This window comes from Corvus cornix, chromosome 1 (genome assembly GCF_000738735.6).
Source record: "Corvus cornix cornix isolate S_Up_H32 chromosome 1, ASM73873v5, whole genome shotgun sequence".
In the NCBI taxonomy this organism is placed as follows: Eukaryota; Metazoa; Chordata; class Aves; order Passeriformes; family Corvidae; genus Corvus; species Corvus cornix.
Window position 1 is genome coordinate 77,575,924 of NC_046332.1, and position 21,672 is coordinate 77,597,595.

A 21,672-nucleotide genomic window follows, 5' to 3' on the forward strand; every position below is an offset into this window, starting at 1 on the left:
CACATTGGTGCACAAGAATATCTGTGGCAGAAAACACACTGACATTTATGGGAGTGTTTGAAAAAAAATAAATAAATGCTGAGACCGCCTATTTGGACATGAATGGAAGACTGCCTTGTGCTTACAGAACATACAGAAATTTCCACAAATTGATTTTACGTTGAAACTATGAGAATTTGTAGCATGATAGGCATTTTTCCTTCTTAAGCACTCCCTTTCAGGGCTTATTGCTCTTATTTGCAATTGACAAGGACTTCAAATTAACTATGGAAAATACGGTAGTTTAAACCTTTTTCCATGAAAAAGCATTTGGATGTTTTTTAGACTTCTGGAATGTTCATGCTTCCTTAAGTAGCTCACTTTTTGTACTTTTTATTGTCCGTTCCTCTTTCCAACTAATTGTTGTAATTGTAGTTTTATCTGACAAATTTCTGGTGGTAGGAAGGGTGGATCTTGGAACCAAACCTTAAGGGCCAGGTTGTTGGCAAGCCCCAAAACAAGTGCATGAAAAAAAAAGAAGAAACAGAGGTATTAAATAGCAGATGGAGCCCAAGCCCCAGAGTAGAAAACCTTTCTCAAAGTGATGAACCTCCTGCTCTTTTCACACACCATCAGTGCCAAGAAAGGACATTAAAGAGAGGAGTGGGTATGGGAGGAACTCAGGAAAGGGGAGCACCCTCTGTAAGAATGGGTGTCATGAGCTTTCCATTAAAGATGCTATATATGATATTCCCACATTTCCTGGGAAGGTTGGATTTGGTGGGTGTAAGGACTGTCATGCAACCCACGTCTAAGAAGCAATGCATGACATTATCTGTTGGATTTTAAATGATTATGTGATATTTTCTAAACTGGTATAATTTTCAAATGTGTTCCTTGTGTGTGTGTGCGTGTGTGTTAAATTTTAAGACAAGTTTTGCTGCTGGAATATATATAAAACTTAATTGTTTTATATAACTTCTCTGCTTTCTTAACCACTGGCTCCCCTAATAAAAAGTGTGGGGCTTGACTTAGCATGGCTTACCTCTGAAGTTCTGCACTTTGTTTGTTTTACATCAGTTTGATGGCTTTGTCACCTTCTCCTTATTGTTTGGTGAATGATCTTAAAAACAGCAGATCTTTTCTCTCTTCCCATTGCTGTTTGTTAGTGTTTCTATAACCTCTAGAGGAGGAACTTTGTGTATTCTCTGGGGACTGTTCTTGGGTAAGGTCATTCATAGTCACACAAGTCCTGCGACCGTCTGATAAGGGGCTGCAGTAGTAATTCAGCAGGAATGGAGGAAGCATATTCGACTCTGTCTCAAATATGCACATACCTGGCACTAGTCTCCTTGCTTGCCTTCACCAGCTTGCTGTATGCAGTATATACTGGAAATAGGCTGATCTCTTTCATTTGGCCTTTCCAGAAAGGTTAAAGGTGGACTAGGCATCAAAATTAAACTGGTGAGCATGGCAGGTGAGCAGTCATCCCACAGCGTCTCTGAGGTGCGCTGGGAGCCTTCTGCTGGAATATTACATGCTTTGAGGTGTTTAGCTTGGGACTTGTCAAAGTACTGTTTTCTTTCTGTTAAGAATGGGTACATTAACATCAAACACAAATTTGGCAAAGCCCCTGAAGAGGAATAGCCTTAATTCCACTTTAACTTCTTTTCCTGCCACATGTCAAAAAATTGGTGAATGTTGATCTGTGCAACATTTAACTGTCTGAATTATGCAGTGAGTTCTAAAAGTCCCAAATACTGTGATCTTTAACCAAGGATGTTTCTATAAACAAAAACCTGTTGCTGCAAAACTACTGAGTGAAAGGATAAAATTAGTAAGTAAAAAAGTTTATGAAGTATCTTGATTATGTACAGAAACATGCCAAAACCCACACTGTATATGCAGGAGTTTAGTAAGAACACAGTCACCTTTTTGTGTTAAAGCAAAACTGTGAATGACCTTACAGTTTCATTTAACTAACTTACTTCTCTGTGGTTATGCTTGAATCTCACTTTGAATGTTAACTCTAAACAGCTAACCTGTTTCTTCCCTTTATCCACTTTTTTCACCTATCATTGCATGACACGCAGGGTCAGTTTTGTGCATGACACCCGCTACCAGTATTGGTAGGTTCCAAATTTCTTTATTGATCTCTTTTTTTATACTGTATATGATGTATATTCACTTGTTTCAAAAATCCTAGGCGAGATTTAGCCACTGACTAGAATTAAAGGTTCGCTTGTCCTTCTGGTTGACTTTGCAGAGTGTTTAGATTTGTAGATGAAAGCTGCAGTTTAGACATGATATCACCTGCTATAACAACTACACTGCAAAAGCATAATACCATGAATTCCAGTCTGCTTTTCAGTTTTCAAAGTTTTATTTCTCTTTATATTTTATATTGTCTAGTACTATAAAATCATAAAATACTGGAAAAAACCAGCAAATTTCATCAGTGTTTTAAAGTTTCATAGTGGTGTGCCTATTCTCCTTTGCTGTGTGTTAGAAAGTTTTATCAGCGTTTCCCAGAAATGCCTGCTTTGATCCACAGAGGTCTGTTGAAACTCATGATCTGAATCTCACTCCTTCTTTAAATATATTTTCAGTTTGAAGTTAACATTTTGGGCTTTCAAAGTGGAAGCCCAATGCAACAGCCTCTGAGACAGAAAAGTAATATTTCTTCTATTGCCCTATCCCAGTGATTTTATTTTTGGGTTTTTGGCCTACTCAGATAAACAGTTAAAATATCAAGCCTTTAAAACATCAAATTAATAATTCCCCCATGAAGATGCTGATTAAAATTAATTCTTAAAATGAGCAAAAGCAGTGTCTTTCACAAAATCGATCTTGCTTTTTTAGATCAAACAAAGTAGTATATATATCAGGATAATTATCATCCCTCTCCTGATTTTTGCCTCAAGCAGATGGTAATTTAACTCTGATAAAGTCGAACAGTTACGCAGTGCTAGTAGGAAAACATGAATAAATTGGATTACAAAGAAAGACAGCGAGTATCTGGCTTACTTCAAAATGAAGATAGATGAAAAACTTAATTTTTAATTGTGTTTAAAAATTAAGATAAACATTTAACAGTCTTCTTTCCAGTGTAAACCACTGGGCTTTTTTCGTAGGATTTTATTTTGAAGTGCTTTATAGCTGTACTGGGGGAAAACAAATTATGCATGTAACAATCTGCAGGTAACGGGCTATTTTGGTAAAGGCCTCATTTGCACAAGTAATCTTCTTCTTAGAGATAACACTTGCCTTTTCAGTGGTCCTTACTCTTGTTTTCTGGGAATCGCCGATTGTGTTGACAACCTTCCTTTAATTGTACTTGTAATAAGCTATTTTCCCTTTTTTTTATTTCTCCGCCACGCTTTCTCGCTTTGCACTGTGATTGCATGCCATCTGCCGGTTTAACCCATGACGATGGCTTGCCGCTCTTGATATTCACCATGCCAAAAATACCACTTCTCTTACCATAATGCTGCACCCTCCTGTTCATTGCTTCCATGGTTCCCCTCCTGAAAGTACCCATGATGCACAACGCTACGGCCGCCACTGTCTCTGCAGCAACAACTCCTGCAACAAGTGTTCCCTTCGCCGCAACAGCCACAGCAAATCAGGTTTGCTCCTTTTAAAGCTTTCTTTCACAAGATCCTGAACTCTAAATGAGTGCTGAGATTTTTATTTTAATTTTTTTTAACAAAAAAAATTCTCACAGAGAATTTTTTTTTTTTATTTCTGTGTTTACCCCATCAAATTTTACTTTTATTTTTAAGTCGTTTATAGCAAGTGTTTGTGGGACAGGTTGCACTTATTTAGAGTTAACATTTGTTGCAAATAATGATGTAGCTGTGTTTTGTGTTGCGATGTTTGTACCTAATTATCGTGTAATTAACCCAGCTGGAGTTAGAATCACCCTAGTACTGGACTACTTACAAAAGTCTATTATTAACGCCTAAGTTCAAAAGGAAGATCATCACAGGTTTCAAACATTCAGGTGTGTTAATGTAGCCTTCTCCATGAGATGTGGAAGTGACTAATTTGTAAGCACGGAAGCTGTCACAAATCACAAGCAGAACAAGGCAACTGGAAAAAGAAAAAGAAGAAAAAAAATCAAATGTTTTCTGTACATACTAGTGATCAAAACAGCACTCAAGATATTTATGACTATGCCTGCTTTATATTTGAAAGTGTATCTTTAACCTGGGAGTTGCATTTCTCTGAGGAAGGACATTGATAGAAAGAATCCCAAGGGCTGTTGTCTGAGGTAGGCTAGGAAAGATGATACTTTCTCCTGTTCTTCTACAGTTTATGTTAATGGCAGTTTTCATTTTGGTTGGGTTTCCCCTCCTCCTGTAGGACTTAGTTCCCAGGGAAGACATATCTGTTGCAGCCCAGAGCGTGTAGCTTTGACTCCTCTGTTGGGGTGATTCCCACACTGGTGTGCCTGGCATCTGCCAGGAGAGGAGTTTGCACTGTTGGGGTGATTCCCACAGTGGTGTGCCTGGCATCTGCCAGGAGAGGAGTTTGCACTGTTGGGGTGATTCCCACAGTGGTGTGCCTGGCATCTGCCAGGAGAGAAGTTTGCACAGCTGTTGGGTCACTCTGGCTTTCCTGGTGCTCTGGGACCATGCTCAGGCACTTCCACCTGAGACGTGTTTGCCCTCAGGTTCTGAGAGGTCAGACAGAAAAGAAAACAAGCAGATTTGCTCACCAAAGGAAAGCAAAGGGCTGTGTCCCCATCATCTTTCCTTGTGTTTCTCCTGGGCAGGCTGACAAGCTGCTGCAGACCCAGTAGAAACGCTCTCCTGTTGGTTCCTTCCCTCCACTTGCCCAGGACTTAGAAAGAAATCAGTGAAAATGTTTTGCTTAATAATGTTCTACTAACAGGTTTATTTATTTTTTTACTGTCATTCCCAAAACTATTAAAGTATCCCATGGAAAAATAGAAGTTGCTGCAAGAGTTTATTTTTAATAATTTAGAAAAAATATACTACCTCTGAAATACATCCTACTTTCTTAAAGAAACACAAACCAGTCCATTTTTTTTTTTAAGGTTTGTTTGCCCACGTTGTGACATTTTTGCTTCTAGCATTTTCACCAAAAGAGGGTTGTTGTTTTGTGCTTACTTTTCTGAGAGTTAGCTTGTAAAAAATGCTTGGGATAAGGATGAAAGTGCAGCAGGCAAATGGTGCATTTCATGGTCTTTCCCAGAACAGTGTCTGCAGCAGAAAATTGTTTGGTGGTATCCAGTGTAGTTTTGTGATCTCGGAGTGGTGACAGAGAGAGTTGAAGATGCCAAGGGACTAAGAGAAAATGGGATGGTTTGGGGAGGGGTTCAGCTAGGGACCCTCTCCAGCACAGGAATGCAGCTGGGGCAGCTCCACCATCTGCATTCCTGAGTGCCAGAGGGGCCAACTGCGGCTGAAGGTAGAATAAATACAGGTATGCCTACAAAAGGACCAATAAGCAGTATTTTTTTTTTTTTTAGTTAATGGGAGTAGTTTCACACAAATAACTGGTGCCACTAAGAAGCCAAAGGTGTGCCTTAATGCTCTTACTCATCTAGCAGGATGGCAGGCAGAGACCCTACTTTCCCAGTGCAGATTTTGTTTGCACTGGAGGATTATAGCCTTTTAAATTTAACAGGAGTTGTAGAAAGTGTCTGTATTTATCTAGATGCATATATTTGAGTGTGTGTATACATACAATTCCATGCTGAAATTAATGGATGATTTAACAGGGGGGATGGGTTTTCACGTGTTTAACTTCAGCCATTTGGAAGTTTGGCATCTAATTCATCTGCTTTTTTAGAAGTCTATGTTAGGGCAGGGTAAATTGCCCTGGAGGGCCTTGCCTCAGTCCCTTGCCTGTGGAATGAGTGTAGATGTGTTACCAAAGCTCTGCACCACTGCACGTGGAGGAGATGAGTCCCAGCTCAGGTGCTCGTTGGTTTCTGTAGCATGTGCCATCACTGTCTGGTTTTTTCTCACTCCTGTCTTTGTTTTAGTCATTGTAAGTCTTTAAAAGCTACTGTAAAAAAAAATGTATTTCAAGGTAGGGAAAGTAGTAGTAGTTCCTTCTTCTCTGTAAGAGATAAAACTCCAAGTTTTCTATTTATTTACAGCCTCTTAAGATTGGAAACAAAGCTACAATGATAAGAAAGCCCCACAGTAACTCTGTGGCCCAAATTCTCAGTATTTCTTTAGTCCAAGAAACACAGCAGGAGCAGGTTATTAACTTGGTCATTAACATGACTTTGTTCATGGTCATAGCATTCTTTGTGTCCTCTTGTATGGGTTTAAACTCTCCTGAGTATTTCAGAAAAGGACGTTTTTATTCCCAACTAGATAAAATTTCCTTTCCTAGTCTGTGCCACACTGCTTTACATATCTGTGAAGTACAGTTTCCTCTTTCCATGGTCTCTACCATACTTTTTTTTTTTTACAACCTCCAGCCTTAAGCTTGTCCCATTTCAGCTCCCACAGCTTCACCTCACAATTCTGGGCATGAAAAGAAAGTTGTAGCAGGGCTTAATCATTTCTCATAATATCATTTGGTGTAGTATTCTGATGTGGGGAAAGATTGCTGGTCTTCCTGGGACTGAGTGTGATGATCCCGGTGTCTTTGAAGCACAAGTAGAAGGGAAAAGTCAACATCCCAAAAGTTATGGAGTCTCAGCTGATGGCTAATGAAACATAGTAACTCCATTGGGTCCAGTAATATATTTAGTGTGTGCTGTCAGCTTGTATTTTGAAAAAAAACATTCACTGTGTCTCATGTCTTCTGTATGTCCTTTCTTCCAGAAAATAACATGAGGAAGACCTCAAAATATACCTGCATTGACACACACACACTGTCAGTCATGCTTGGGCAGCAACTCTGGGCGTTGTGTGTTCAATGTGTGGCACAAGGCACCTGAGAGCATTGTGTGGCGTTAAAGGCTGTACTGTGTACATCTGTGCAGGGTGACACCAGTTAAGAATATATGGAAAATTTGGCATCTCTTCCTTTTCCTGACTTAAAAAGGTTAGGTTTTAAAAATAATTTTGTAGCAGTGTGTTCAGGGGGCAAGAGAATTGCTTTGGCTCAATGCAATGTAAACATGCAGCAAAAGTGCTTTAGCAAACCCTGTTTTACAAACTCTGATTAAAAACTTACTCTGATGATACAAGAGCTGGTGGTGTTGCTGTTCCCTCGAGGGAGTGCCCCATTCACTGTAGCTGCCAGGCTGTGGTGAGAGGGAATGGAGGGGAGGGGACTTCAGCTTTCCAGTGAAAGGCAGCTGGAAAGGTACGTGTCCAGGAGCGTGACTGGTCAGAGGCCAGGAAAGGCCAGGAAAGGCCCTTGCCCTTTTTCTTCTTCCCCCCTTCACAATTGCTCCAGCCATTCCCACCAGGATGGAGCTTGAAGCTTCCGCCGCTTAACCTGACTTCAGCAGTAGATGCTTGATAAACTTTCAGTTCAGTTGTTTGGGGATGCTGACAACATTTCCTTAGAGCAAAGTTTGAAGTCGTGTGAATGATGGTGAGAAGCAGCATTAGGGCATGAATACAGAGGGTGTGGTCCTAGCTCCCTCTAGTGCATGCATGTGGACAGAGGTATGTAAAACGTCCTGGTTAAATATTAATACAGTCTCTGTTGATACATACTTCAGGGATCTTTAACAAAGATTTTGTTCCTCCTTTAGCTAGTGGACTAGCAGTACTCAAGCAAGCAAGGAAACTGTTACCTCTTAGCTTCACTCACAGGTAGAATCACAGAATCATTTAGGTTGGAAAAACCTCTAAGATCATCGAGTCCAAGTGTTAACCCAGCACTGCCAACTTCACCACTAAACCATGCCCCTAAGTGCAGCAGCTACACATCTTTTAAATACCTCCAGGGATGGTGATTGCTTTGGGCAGTCTGTTCCAGTGCTTTACAACCCTTTCCATGAAGAATTATTTCCTAATATCCAATCTAAACCTCCCCTGGTGTAACTTGAGGCCATTTTCTCTCATCCTATCACTTGTTACTTGGAGGAAGAGACCAATCCTCTTTCAGGTAGTTGTAGAGGGAAAGAGCAATATTTACTGACTGGTTTTTTAGGCTAAGAATGTACAGTGCTGTAATTTCAGGATGATATAAAAGTCATAGATCTTAAGGAAAATTATTTTGGGAGTTTGTTTCTCTTCTTATTTTGCTGTGTGCTTTATGAGAAAATACAGGATTAGAAACTTGGGGAAAGATTAGATGAAGCATACTTGGAGGTGATGATGTTCATGTTGATGGAAATGCAGAAAAATGTGACTTCCTCCACCCTGCATGCCAAAGATAATTTAACAGAGGATGGTGTATCCTGACATTATTTGCGAGAGATGTTATTTTGACTTTTGGGGCTGAAGTTCAGTTTTAAATAATGGCAAACACCTGCTTGTGGGGGCTTTAAATTTCTTAATTAAAAAGCTTCACTGCTGTTCCATTTATGTATATATGTCTTGGTGAGTCCTACAAGGATTAGAAGGTGAGAACTCAGCCCAAAATTAAGACACTTAAGTGGTGTTGTCTAAGTATGGGTGTCTACATGCAAGATACAAGTTTAAGTACCCATTGTAGACTCTGAAGTTTGTCAGCCCAGTCAGATGAAATCTGGAGAGTAGCCTGACTTGTCCTTCAAAGTCTCATAGGGCTTGGTTCAGTTGCCTAAACATGTGTCTAGTGACGTTTGAGATTGTCCTGAGATAACCTTGGATGTCTAGGTTACCCAAGACATTTCCACGAGCTTGGCAGATGCAATAGAGGACCTACAGACAAATCTGCACACCTGATTCTGAACTGGCAGCTGGATGACAGGCAAGACCTTAGCCCAAGTGGTACTGAAACCCTGGTGTGCAAATGACCCAAGCATGCAGCTACTGATCACATACATGAAGGGATCTGCAGGCTTTGTTGGCTTACTGACTAGGTTGTTTCACCTCAGTGAGTGTGGTGGGGGGGTTAAGACACCAGCATTTCTGTGCCCTCAAGCTCAGTGAGTATTACCATAGTTCCTGGTTATTAGAGGACTATTACCAAATTCCAAACAATTCCAAGCAATGTGAGTCTTGCTCACATCACATCACTTCAGAACAGTTCATGGCTTTATTTTTTGTACCAATGAAAATGGGCAGAGACTGACAGTATAAGAATAGCATTACAGAGAATGCTGCTTGAAGATGTTATTTAGTAACAACATTATTCTACTGATTATATGACCTTTTATCAAGAAGAAAATATTAAAGAACATATCCAAAAGAAAAATTAAATACTTGGAGGCTGTGTCTAAAAAGAAATATAAGATCAACAGGCTGTCTCATGCTAAGGCTTGTGATTATCTGGCACAGCTGCTTTAAATTATGCATCAGCGTTCGCACTGAATTAGGTGGCAATTATGCAGATATTAATTATGAAATCATTCAGTAGCCTTCAGTTCTGTCAAAATCTGTTAGAATACAATGAAGCAAAAATAAAAATAGTTATGTTTGACTGTCACAAACAAAAGGACAACTAAAATATTTGCCCCAGAAATCAAAAACTAGTTAACATGTAAAATACAAACATGCCAAACTTTTGGGATTTGGGACGCCATGTGTGGTGGCTCCTTCAGGAGGGAGCAGAGCTGGGACATGCAGCAACAGAGCACCTCTCCTTGCCAAGGTGCCCCCAAAGGCAGCACCACTCCCAAGGGAGTCAGATTCTCCTCAGACCGGAACATCCTGGGACAGCGACTCAAGCTGATCTCTCCTTCTGCACAAAGCAGAAGTGCCAGTTGCTCCCTCGTGCAAATATTCCTTGGTGTCTCCCAACAGGGCTTCCTCTCCAGTCCTCTCTAACCCCAGGAGGCCTTCTGGCAGGGCAGAGAGCTGTCCCTAGCACTGCTGACATGGCTTTCGCTGTCTCACATTCCCTTTCTTCCCCATAGAAACATGCTGTACTTGTAAATGGGGAAAGAGTAGCAATATACTGAGAAAATGAATTGAGAAATCTGATAAATAGTAGGAAGTGGACTTTTTTGTTGTTGTTTAAAAGCGAGCTTTTGAGAAGGGAGGTGGGCAGTGGAAACAAATGTTATTTACATCCTTAGTGCCAGCATACAAGAACATTACAAATAAGAGCCTATGCAAAATTCATGTTAGTGGCTTGAAAATCTTTAATTTCAGTTTCTGAGGGAATGAGGGAACAGGTAGGAAAGCAATTCTGCTGGGAATAATGAGTATCTAAACAATTTTAGTATTTCTTTTGCTGACTGAAAGTTTTGGTCTAAAAAATCCATAAAGTTCCGAGTTAAATTCTCCTATAGAAAATTCTGTTCTAACAACAGAAAGAGTGATTTGAATCTGACTTGAAACAGTCCAGAAAAGGAGACAGAGGAACAGGTTCCATCCTCAGGCACATTATCAGAGGGAGTACTTGCAGGGAACCAGCCCGGGGCAGAACAGTATTGGGCACCTATGGAACCCATCTATGGGGCCCTGGCAGCTGGGATGCAGGACTGGCCACCTTGCCTTGTACCTGCACCAGGCTGGAAAAACAAACCTAAGTGACTCTTGATCATGAAGGGTCATTTCTCTAGAGAATGTATTGAAATAGCAATAGCTTGTCACAGTGGGAAAGGCAAACTTAAACTGCTTGCTGCCTCTTTCATGCTAGGCACACAAGAGTCACAAGCCTCACCGCACTCGAGTTATCTTGTCTGACACCGAGTTACAGGTAAGCAGCTGTGACTCGCAAACTCAGGAAGTGAGAGTTTCCAATCTTAAAGCCCACAGCAAATCTTGAGCAGTGTCAGGAAAAGATCCTTTGAATTGCCTTGAAGCAACTGATGTTACAGAATATGTGGCAAAAGTGTTTTCTAAGGCACCAAAGAATCAAAGCCAAAAGATTACCCTGGAAAATGTAAAGGAACTTTATTTTAATCTCATGCGGACTTTAACCAAGTCTTTGTTTTAATAATATTTTTGGCCTTTTAAGATAGCATGTTGTTTCTTTGTAGACGATAAAAACTTCCAGCAGGCTTGTATTCGGAATTTTAGATTGCATGCTCGTATACAAGAAGCCAGTGGGAAAGAAAAGGAAAAATCTGTTCTGTTTTTGGGGTTTTTTTGAGAAATTCTCCCATCATACCCCTTTCCCCTGTATAGGACTAAAACCTGACTTCCTCTGGTATCCTGCTAGATGGCAGTGTCGCACAACATCAGCAGTAAGCGAAGGCTTCATTCTTTTATATAACAACAATCAAAACAGATTTCCCTTTCCTGTTATAGAAATTTAAAGAAAAAGTGTTGATGTTTGATATGATAACTTCTTTTTGTGTTCTTACTTGCAATTATTCAACAACTGATACTTTGACAAGTGGAGTAAAAGTCTTTTGGGGCATATTTGTTATTTAAACATAGGAAATTTTTTCTGGCATCTAATAATTTTGTAGGCGTTTGGGGAAAAATGAGTTTGTTTCATGGTGTATACACACAGATCCTGTGAGTCTGGGTTTTTCCATCATAAAATTTTAACAACACAGAGCAGTGCAGAGCTCCAGATGTACTTGTCTGGGATTCTGTCCTTTAAAATAATTGCCTCTGGACATCTCTAGGTGCTCTAACTACTTTCCCTTGAATTAAACAAAGATCATATATTTATCTTGGTGTATGATTTATTGCCTACAAGAAATGCCAGTCTGGCTTTGAGTGTGCAGGAGGCTGCCCATGTAACTGCACTGGAAACATATTTACTTATATATTTATTTTTGTTGATTGTATCTGTCATGACTTTCAGCTGGTCGCAGAAATTTGCTAACTTGCCTGACTTCATTTTTGGCGCAATATTACCTGCCATGACACACACTAGTATGTGTGTCTGTTTACGTGAGAGTAACGAGATTAGAAGAAAATTAAGGAAGTGATAAGTAGTCAAAGTCAGGAAGGTTAAGATTTCCTCAGAGAAGTAAGTTATAAGTATAGTGAGTTTTATAAAACTGACACAAGGTCTTACGAGTAACCTTGATGAACGTAAATTTGGTACTTTCCTGTGTTTGAGTTTAGTTCTGGATGCTGTCTCTTGCTTTGAAGAGAGTCTGAACTGGAGTGACAGGTTTTGGGAGAAGAGGGGTTTCAGAGTGGTGATAACTGCTGAGGAGCCTGCAGAAATGCCGACTGTGCTCTGTGTGCAGTGGTGCCTTTGCCTGAAAGGGATGCTGCATGTGCAGTGGCAGCCTCATCTTGCATGATGTGGGCATGCTTGGTGTCTAAAAGGAAAATGCAAAGCAGGTTTTGTTAAACAAAAAACGTCTAAGGGTTGGAGAAGTAACACCCCTGCAAAAGGAATATGGGCACTTCCACAGATAATGCACAACTTGTGCTTGGCTTTCACTCATTTGTGCTCTCAGTTTCTCTGTGCAGGCCTATTCTGGCAGTTTCTAAAATTCAAGAAGAGAAGGAAAATGACCTAAAAGTAGGAGGAGGAAAACAGATGATTGCAGTAGCTTAGACCTGCTGGAAGGTAAAATTGAGGGGCTATCCAAAATAGTCATTGTATGGGTGCTCCTAAAATACTACAGCAGTGGTTTTCTCACTTCTATATAGTCTGTCTGCTGCCTCTGCATGAGTTAAAAATAGATTTTGGTAGAATATGTTAGAGTGTGTTATGATCAGTTTTTAGCACTGCATTATTTATTACTTTAAAGAAGAATAAATAAAGCCATATTGCTTTCATTTCTAAACCAACTAATCCTCTGTCTCTCCAGAGTGAGTAAATACTTATTAAGTTGAATTTAAATACTGTACATTATTACTTGAGTAAATACCTATTGAAGCTCATAAGCAAGCTAAGGAGTTGGCAGCACAAGTGGCTTTGGTCTCTTCTTTCAGGACCTTGTGACAATTAAATGAGAAAAATGATGCTGCTGAGCCCTTGAACCCTTTGGGATCCCATAATTTCCTTGAAGTTTTTTTTTAGATCATCGTGAAGAGCTGGATTCAGATAAGGTCTTTGTCAGCTTTATGACACCCTGATGGCCAACAGCTTGTGCCTGATGGAATGAAAATGTGCTAGCAGATGTGTCCACTTCAGTGTGGACATCTGACCCTCAGCCATTTCCAGAGGCATATTGTCAACATGTGGGACAGGCAAAAATGGGCATACTCAGATTTAGGGAAGAACAGAGAGGATGGAGCAGGGCACTAGAATTACCATATGAGGGAATGGGCTATGAGAAAGCCAAGAAAATAGGACCTCCAGCCCTCAGGAAACACCTGATGCCCCCGTATTAGGCACTGCATGGGCAGGCAGCCGTCTGTGACCCAGACATCTCACCCATTATGTGCAATCAGAGGTCACCTTATTGATGAGCAAAGTAGACAAATATATTGGGGTTGCACTGGATTAATAGAGAAGCAATAAGATAAAATCCTCCTTCAGCCCTGGGTTGAGGAGAGGACCATGGTTAGTGAGTAAAACAAAGCATGTATCCATTAAATGATAATATGCTGGAAATGAGAATGAGGTTTCAAGGGAGAAGTACTAGCAAAGGAAAAAGTCCAGGCTGTATTTAATGCAAGCAAGGGTTGGAGCTGGCTCAGCTGTCAGCAGTCAAGACAGGGGCAAAACCTATCCCATGGGACAGTGTTGGTGGGAGCCCTGGGGTGGGGGAGTGGAATGTTTGGGATGGTGCTCCATGGAGATGCTTCTGTGGAATCTGTGGGGAACAGGAGGTGAAAAAGTCCATCTGTTAGGCTATGTAAAAATTAAATAAGACCAGGCATAACTGATACAATAGAGATTGCTTTCAGTAAGTGTCTGAACATTTACTCATCTTTTCCCACTTCTAATTTAAAAAAAAAAAAAAAGTGGTTTATTTTGAAGAAAAGGAACAAGGCACATACCACAAGAGAACATTCTAAGAGAAAGTGAAAAATAAAGGCATGGAGGCATTTCCCAAAGGCATGGGGAAATATAAATAGTCTTGGGTTCCTTGTCATAGGGAAGAAATACTTGGTGTTACTTTTATTTTTAGAAAGAGGGAGAAGTTATGAGACAGCCTGATATGAGCCGGCTGTCTGAAAATATCTGTCATTTTTAATGTATACCCCAGATATATCTGACCAGTCTGCTACTCGTGTGAAAAACATGAAAACAGAAAATGTCACTGTGGAAGGATTCATCTATCCTGACGCAGGTGTCCAAAAGTTAAATACCATGGTGCAAACTGTTCACCACTGATCCTTTCATTTGGTGGAGGGGAAAAAAGCAGCATGAGTTGATAATGCTAAAATAAGTTGCCTGAGGTAGCCTAGGAAGATGTAAAATGGGTGACCGGCTGAGGCATTCGTGTCTGAAATCCTCGGAGATAAATCTTGTTTATAAGAAACTCCTATTACTACATTGCATTCAAAATGGAAGGCTGAGCAGACCAGAATGTTTGCTATGCATGAGTTAATTTTTGGAGGGTAAGTGCTTTGCAATGCAGAGATCAAATACGGTCTTAACACCTTCTTAAAATATATTAGGGCTTATAAAGCACACTGTATTTTGGATTAATAATTTCAAAACTTCTAAAAAGAAACATGTCAGAGGTGGATGCAAAGTCATGTTTTCCAGCTGATCCACTGTGACAGGTCTTTAGTTGAACAAGAGTTCACGTACACTGAATTCATGCACAATGGCAAATTTTCCCTATTCATCATTGTATAATAAATCTGGAACTGGAAAATGAATTTAAGTCAGAAACTATAAAGAAGCTTTGTGAATTGTAGCTTCAAAACAGAAAATCTCAAGCCAAACAGTGTTCTTGTAATTCTTAGAACCTAGTCATGATTCTCTGTAATTTGGTCAATTCAATGAACTGTATCAGGTAAAGCAGTAACCTGGGTGTCAGAAGAGAGTTCACAAAAATGGAGTTTCCACTTTAATTTAAAAGACTTTCAATTTTGCTTTTTAAGTCTTGAGACAATGACTGATCACTGCCGCCTTTGCTGGGTCTGAGGAATTCCCAGATTGATTTATCCACACTGGTAGTTGGTGAGAAGCTGAAACCATTGGCACTGACATCATTCCCCTGGATGACACTGCAGAACTGTATCACCCTTATGAGCAACCCTGTCTGAATTTCAGGATGTTCTGTGTTGCACAAGGGGCTTAATGACCATTATGATCACTCAGAAGTCCAGAAGGTAAAGGTGTAAAAGAGCCATGCTCTGGTAGGAAAGAAAGTCTTGACATTTAGGAGCTGAAAATGTCACCTCTAAAGAGCTGGAAAATTTTGAGGAGCAAATTTAGAAAGTAGTTTGTGGAAATTTAGGTTCACTCTTTGTGTTACTAGTTTCAGTGAGGTCTGCTAACTATCACTGGCACAGTGTGAGTGATTTTAGTCTAAAGGGTAGCCAGCTTTCTGCCACTTCAAACAGGTACCAAGCAAGAAGGCAATGGAGAAGGTACCTTTATCTGTGATTACCTTCAAAAAATGCCCTTTTCTGTTATTAAATCTTCTACCTGAGTTACTACTCAAGACTCTAAGTGCCAGGCCATTCTGCTTATGATGGAAATAGTCTTCTTATTAGATCTTATTAGGTATGTTTCCAGGCATGTCTGTATCTACACCTGTGGATCTTATCCATACAGAGCATGAGAAAATGCTTTTCCGTGCTTGACCTGTAGACCTTTGGACATGGGACAATGCACACTCATTGTATAGTCTTCTTCTTCAGGGTTTTTTCTTACATATACTATGGTAAAAACGTCATGACATTACATCCTGTTGCTGTGAAGTATAATGTTATAATAGTATCAGAGCAAACACAAGTCATATATATGTGCATTTGAGATGTAATTGTTCAAAGAGTAGTGAACATGAAGGTGACTGTACCTATTTACAAGTAATGAGGGAGTGCAGACTCTGTAGCAAGTGTTTGCAGGGATGTTCCTTCTCCAGTACAGCTTCTCCTTTTTCAGCATGCAAGTGATGGAGCAATTAGCAGCAATGCAGACTTAGATAACCTCCATCTTCCATCACAGTTTATTACTTCATTTGTAGATTAAACAGGAGAGGTTCACAGTGTGTTTTCCATGTAAAGTAGTTTAGCATTTTATGTTTCTCTGTCAAACACAGTGAAAAAAACCAGTGGCAGAAGCTGATGCCTGTGTATATAACTGTGGCAGAGTTGTGATATCTTTTGAGAAATAGGGTGTGAACATGTAATTAAAGACTATGGGAGACGTTTTACACTTTGTGGCTAAGGTTAAAAAAGAAATGTAGCTCCTCAGTTCTGCAACTCTGCACTGGAGAAGCTTGTTCTGAAGGAGAGACTTCAGGGTTTTTTCCTAGGAGGACTCCTACGTGTACTAGAAATAGCTGGGTGCAACATGCCCTAGTTACGGCCGCTGTACAAGGGGCGGCACATCGAGGATGATGTGCTGGGAGCAAGCCAGCTCCGTAGCCACTGGCAGGGAGAAGCATGGCAGTGAGAGCTCCAGCTGCTCCTCTGACACCTGCAACCCATAAACAGGACATGCTTGCACAGAAAAGGAAAGTGTTTACATTGTCTTTGCTGTTTTCCTGAGTTTTGACAGGAGGAGAGAAAAGGCAGGAATAGGGACACGGCAGTGAAGTCCTTACCTTGGGCTTTGCCATTCACCAGGGCAGGGAAGACAAGGGGTCCCTGCTCTTTCACATTGCCCAGGACCTCTCTGTCCTGCCTGGCACACAGCAGGATGAGTGGCACTTGGGTTAATCACAATGCCAGGAATAGTCCTACCATTTTCCCAAGAAACAGCCTGAGATTAGGCCCTCTGCCTTCTCTGACACACATTTTGAGGGAATTGTGAACACCAGCACAAGGGGCAGTTATCTGTCTCCCTGTACTGTGAGGAAAGAAAGCTATAGGAAAATGCAACTTTAGCCCCTCAAAAGTTGGCAGACAATGCAGTCAGCTGCAGTGTCTGAAATTCTGGGTTTTTTACCAAGTAGGAAACTTACTGAGTAAGTTTCAGGTTATGTCCCATTAAGTGAGACCTTAAATACACTTGTGTGATTATGGCTAACCCAGTATAGCTAAAGCTGCTTTATTAATTACATTGACATGTTGGGTTCTAACATGCTAAAAATACCAGTGCTGAAAAGCTTGGTCTTTTCTTATTTTCAGCATGGCTGCGTTCTTTATACATATTGTCAAATCACCGTGCTGGAGCTGAACCAGGGTTATCACAGACAGGGCTTTATTATTTGAGCAAAGCTATTTCTTTGTTATTCCAAAAGGAAACAGAAGATAGGCGATAAGCTAACAAACTCACAATGGGTGGAAGTTCATTAAAAATATATGTCCTTGTTGTGTGCATGATGTATTTAGATGTTAAGCCCTTTGGAGCAGCAGGTGTTTGTACGGTGTCATTACAATGGGGCCTCATGTGTCACCAGATTTCCAGAGCTGATGGCAATCAAAGATGGCTCTTTGGCTTGCTGGCAAGGTCGTTGGGGTCAGGGAGACAGTGCTGGTGTACAGAGAGCAAGGCAGTGCACTTGTGAGGGGCAGTGGGGTGACGGGCAGGGGACTGGGACAAGCACCTGCCACACAGAGCCGAGCGTGTTTCTTTTTGGCGGTCTGTATGTCAGAGGTAGTATGTTGCTGAAGTTACTTGACAAACACCTTTTTTTTCCCCCCTTTTAATATAAATACTGCATTAAGCAGTGGTCTAGCTTCATAATACACAAGTAGGTCAAAGTGCTGTCATGACTGCATTGCATACCACCTGCAAATACAGCTTAAAAATATGCCGAGTGCCAAATTAAACAGGAAGAGCAGGCAATGCACTCGTAATTCCTTGACTCGTGCTTAAGTCTGGAGCACATGTTAGCAATGGCATGATAAAATATCACACCCCTGCCTTTTGATATCACTTTCACCAACAGCCATTTCAGGCAGGTGATAGAAATCTGGATGATTTTCCAAGACTGTGACCAGGTGGAGCTGGTTGCTGGGCGCATTGTGCATTTAGCCTTCACAGTATTGGAAGCTTGCGAGTTTGCACCTGTAAAATGATTGCTTCACCCTCCACTTGAGACACCATGGAGGTAGAGCAGCAAGGTTAGTGGCTAGTTAGGTGCACAGAGGTACACTGTGGTAATCCCCCTAGATTCCTTGGCATAAGGAAGCGTGAGAAAACCTCTCAAGTTCGCTGATCTGCAGTTAATTTTTTTAGGGAATAAGCAGCTGCTAAAAGTGCATTGAAAAGGCGCTTTTGTTTCATGAAAACACCCAGCCCAGTACATCTTTTTGCTGGTTAGTGGCAAGGTGCCCTGCCTCCACTTTTTCCTCTGGTCATTCTGACCTTCTGGGAGCATGGTGGGAGCTGGAGAGTCACCCCAGGCACGGATGCACTTTGAGCTCCTCCAGGAGATGCAGGGCTTCCACCTCTACTGATAGGCAGGGCGCTGAGAGTGCACACCCTGCCTATGGCCAGGCCATGGATTCAGCACTGCCCTCCAGTATTTTGACACATAAAGTACCCCCTCTGTGCGTTCTCATGCACATGAGGGCCTCTGTGCAGGGGACAACGACCAGGTGTGTGAGACACAAACCCCTCAGGCAGCCTGAGGACACAGGACACTGTCCCCCACGGGACACTGTCCTGTGTGAGCTGTGCCTGAGCTCAGTTAGGCCATCCTGGCACACTGCTCTCCCTGGGTCACCTAAAAGCACGATCACGCTTTCCCTTTCTCTCGACAGATAATCCTGAAATAGCCGGCAGGAGCGGAACGGAATGTCACGAAGCCTCCCTGCGGACGGCCAAGCACGGCTACTGTACATACTACCCCGTCTCCTCCTCTCTAGAGTTGCCACAAACTGCATGCTAAGTCAAGAATTTGTTCTTATGGACAAATCAAAAACTCAAAAAAGCTAGTGCTGCTATGTCATATAATGAATATTAAATATGGTATGCTTACTATACTCCAACCTAAAATAGTTAACTACCTGATACCAGCTGTGATGTTTCAAGACATAAAGGGTAACATTTAGTTTTAAAGATTTTCTAAGCATAGTTTAATTATTGCAAATATTGTCGTTTCTCCATAACTACACCGAACAGAAATGGTCCAGATCAGTTAGTCTCGTGAGATTCAATGTTTATGAATCTTTCGAGCTCAGCAATAATTGAGTTGCATTGGCTAAAACCTTTCCCCAGTTGCAGGTTTAATTTTCACCCAAACTATGATTCGGGGTTTTCTTCTCAGTTAAAAAACAATCTTGGTTTTGCTCCCTTGGTGAGTTGATTCCAAGACAGAGGAAGTGAAACGCAGCCCGGTGTCCTGCACATCATCCTGCCAATCTGATATTTTTAGCCAGAAGTCCAAAGTAAAGCACAAAGTCTTTAGATGCACATGGTTGGTGTTTGACTTGTATGGAGAAGTTGCATTTGAATCATAGCAGAATAGCAGAAGAAAATTTTAAAAATTTTGCACAGTATGAACTTCATACCCCTTTCAATCCCCAAAAGAACAAAGTCTTGAGAATATTATTTTACAAGTATATTTATAATGTTTTTAAAATAGACTTTGCAGAAGTGCCTAAATTTTGTCACATCAGACTTGATGAAAGTGAGCCTGATGCCAACAGTCAAATCTCACCGGACGCAAATAATCTTTGAAACTCATAGTCAGGTTACCAAAAAGATCCAAGCTGTTAAGAAGTAACTTCTAGAAGTGTAAAATCAAACAAAACAAAACAAGATCAAACTAACAAAAGGAAAGGCGAAAAAGAAGGCTGTAGATGAAGAGATTGTATGATATTCTAATTTAATTAAAATTCAGTTGAGTCACTGAAACTTCATAGGTGACTTTAATCTAGGCTATTAACTGAACACTAAGAATGTAGAATGAGATTCAGTTTAATAAATCATTACTGTATTTGCATTTTTTAAATTGGATTATAAGATTGTAACCAGATTAGAGTGGAGAAAAAATAGTTCTTTTAATTGTTTTTCTTTAAAAACATATTTTATGTCACAAAAGTATGAAGATATCTTTAATACAATTATATACATGTTATATATACATACATACATATATATGGATGAAGCAGATTTTAATGTTGTTTACTTTTTTAAATACTTTGTTGATTTACAAGGTAATTATATATGTAAAATTAAAATTTCATTTGTTTGATTTGAGATTTGTTTCAAGCACTATTGTACCAAATATTTCATATTTCACATTTTATATGTTGCACATGTATCACATAAATGACATAGTTTTTAAATTATTGTTTAAAAAAACAAGACAGCTGTTATAAGTGGATATTATGTATAATTGTTTGCAGCATAAGTTTTCTATGTGGACATTACTAGTGATTGCAGTATTTTAACTTAACCTCTTCAGATTGATTGTAAACTATTTTAAACTTTGGCAGCACTGCCTGTTCTGAACGACTGAAGGCACTAACCATATTATTATTTGTCTAGGAAATTATTTTCCAGGCTAAATCTTGTTTGTCTGATGTCTAATTACTATCTATTTATATATAAAGCTGGAGATTTGATCATCCGAAAGAAAAAAAAATAATCACAATTCGGTTGTAAAATTAACATAGTGCTTGTAACGTTGCATTAGTTTAATTTGTGGAAAAATAATGTATCTTAACTTGTTACTTTAGCAGTTAAGGTATCACCATTATATACTATTAAAACACTAATATTTGTAGACTTTCTCAGTCATTATAACTAGGTAGTTGACACTGCAACTTGCCTATATCTGTCAAAGTTGTTTTTATTTTTTTATAATAGTTAATTTAGGCATTTGGGTAGCTTATTGTATAATACTAAATGGTAAATTATCCATGTTTAAATATTTTATGTAGATAACTCTTCAAGACATCGTTTTGTGTGAACTTTTTATGTTTCAAAATTACCGTTATTCTATGTTTTTTACAATTAATCCAATATTACTATTTTTTGCCCATGGATGACGAAGCTTCAGATACATCAGGTCTTTCATCCAGATAAACTGACAGACAGAAAGAGAAAATGTATTTTTAATAAGAGATCCACTTTCCGACTTTATGACTTTGTAATATTCCTGAAAACTGTACAAGTACAAACCTATGCTAACAGTAAGGAGGCAATTACAGAGATGTGCAAATACGTGTACAACAGATTCTGCATTTTATTTATTTATAAAGTAATTTTATAGACTATTTCAAAATTTGGGAAGATCTAAAACTATTTTTCTGTATAAATATTATTTGCCAAAACTTTGTTTATATTTAAAAAAAAAAAAAGTCTAATGAAAATGATTAAATTTTAAATGCTTTGTTTAATTAAAAAAAAATACAACAAGAAATATAACCCCCTAAAAGAACCATGAGATGGGCCAACACGGAGACAGTGAATACTGTAGCTGGGACATGGTTTCAAGCGACTTGAGATGTCTCAGTGCTTATTTTCTTCAAAGGATACAGCACCTCACCAAAATACCTTTTTGTTTGCCTCTCTCATCCAGCATAATTGACGACACGTACAATGAATATTTCGGTAACAGTTAAGAGAAATCCCTCCATTCACTCTTTTCCAGCATATATAATTACTAGTGGTCTGTTAAATAGCCATTCTATTTCTGTTGTGACGTTTAATTCATTCACCCAATGTACAACCACTGAAATAAAAAGAAGCATTTTAAAATGA

General features: G+C 39.8%; 1 protein-coding gene across 10 annotated transcripts in view; it reads left to right on the plus strand.

Annotated features, from left to right (window-relative positions):
* MBNL2 (muscleblind like splicing regulator 2) overlaps window positions 1-21,672 on the plus strand; it is a 107,171-nt gene extending 85,499 nt beyond the window's left edge. For 4 of the 10 annotated variants that reach the window (XM_039558215.1, XM_039557748.1, XM_039558018.1 and 1 more), the window contains 2 exons: window positions 2,073-2,108; window positions 18,723-21,672. In XM_039558215.1, coding sequence (XP_039414149.1) covers window positions 2,073-2,108; window positions 18,723-18,850 — 164 coding nt within the window. In that variant the 3' untranslated portion in view covers window positions 18,851-21,672. Of the gene's footprint in view, window positions 1-2,072; window positions 2,109-3,513; window positions 3,609-18,722 lie in introns of all 10 variants that reach the window. The other 6 variants (XM_039557860.1, XM_039558063.1, XM_039557965.1 and 3 more) reach the window with 3 other exon arrangements.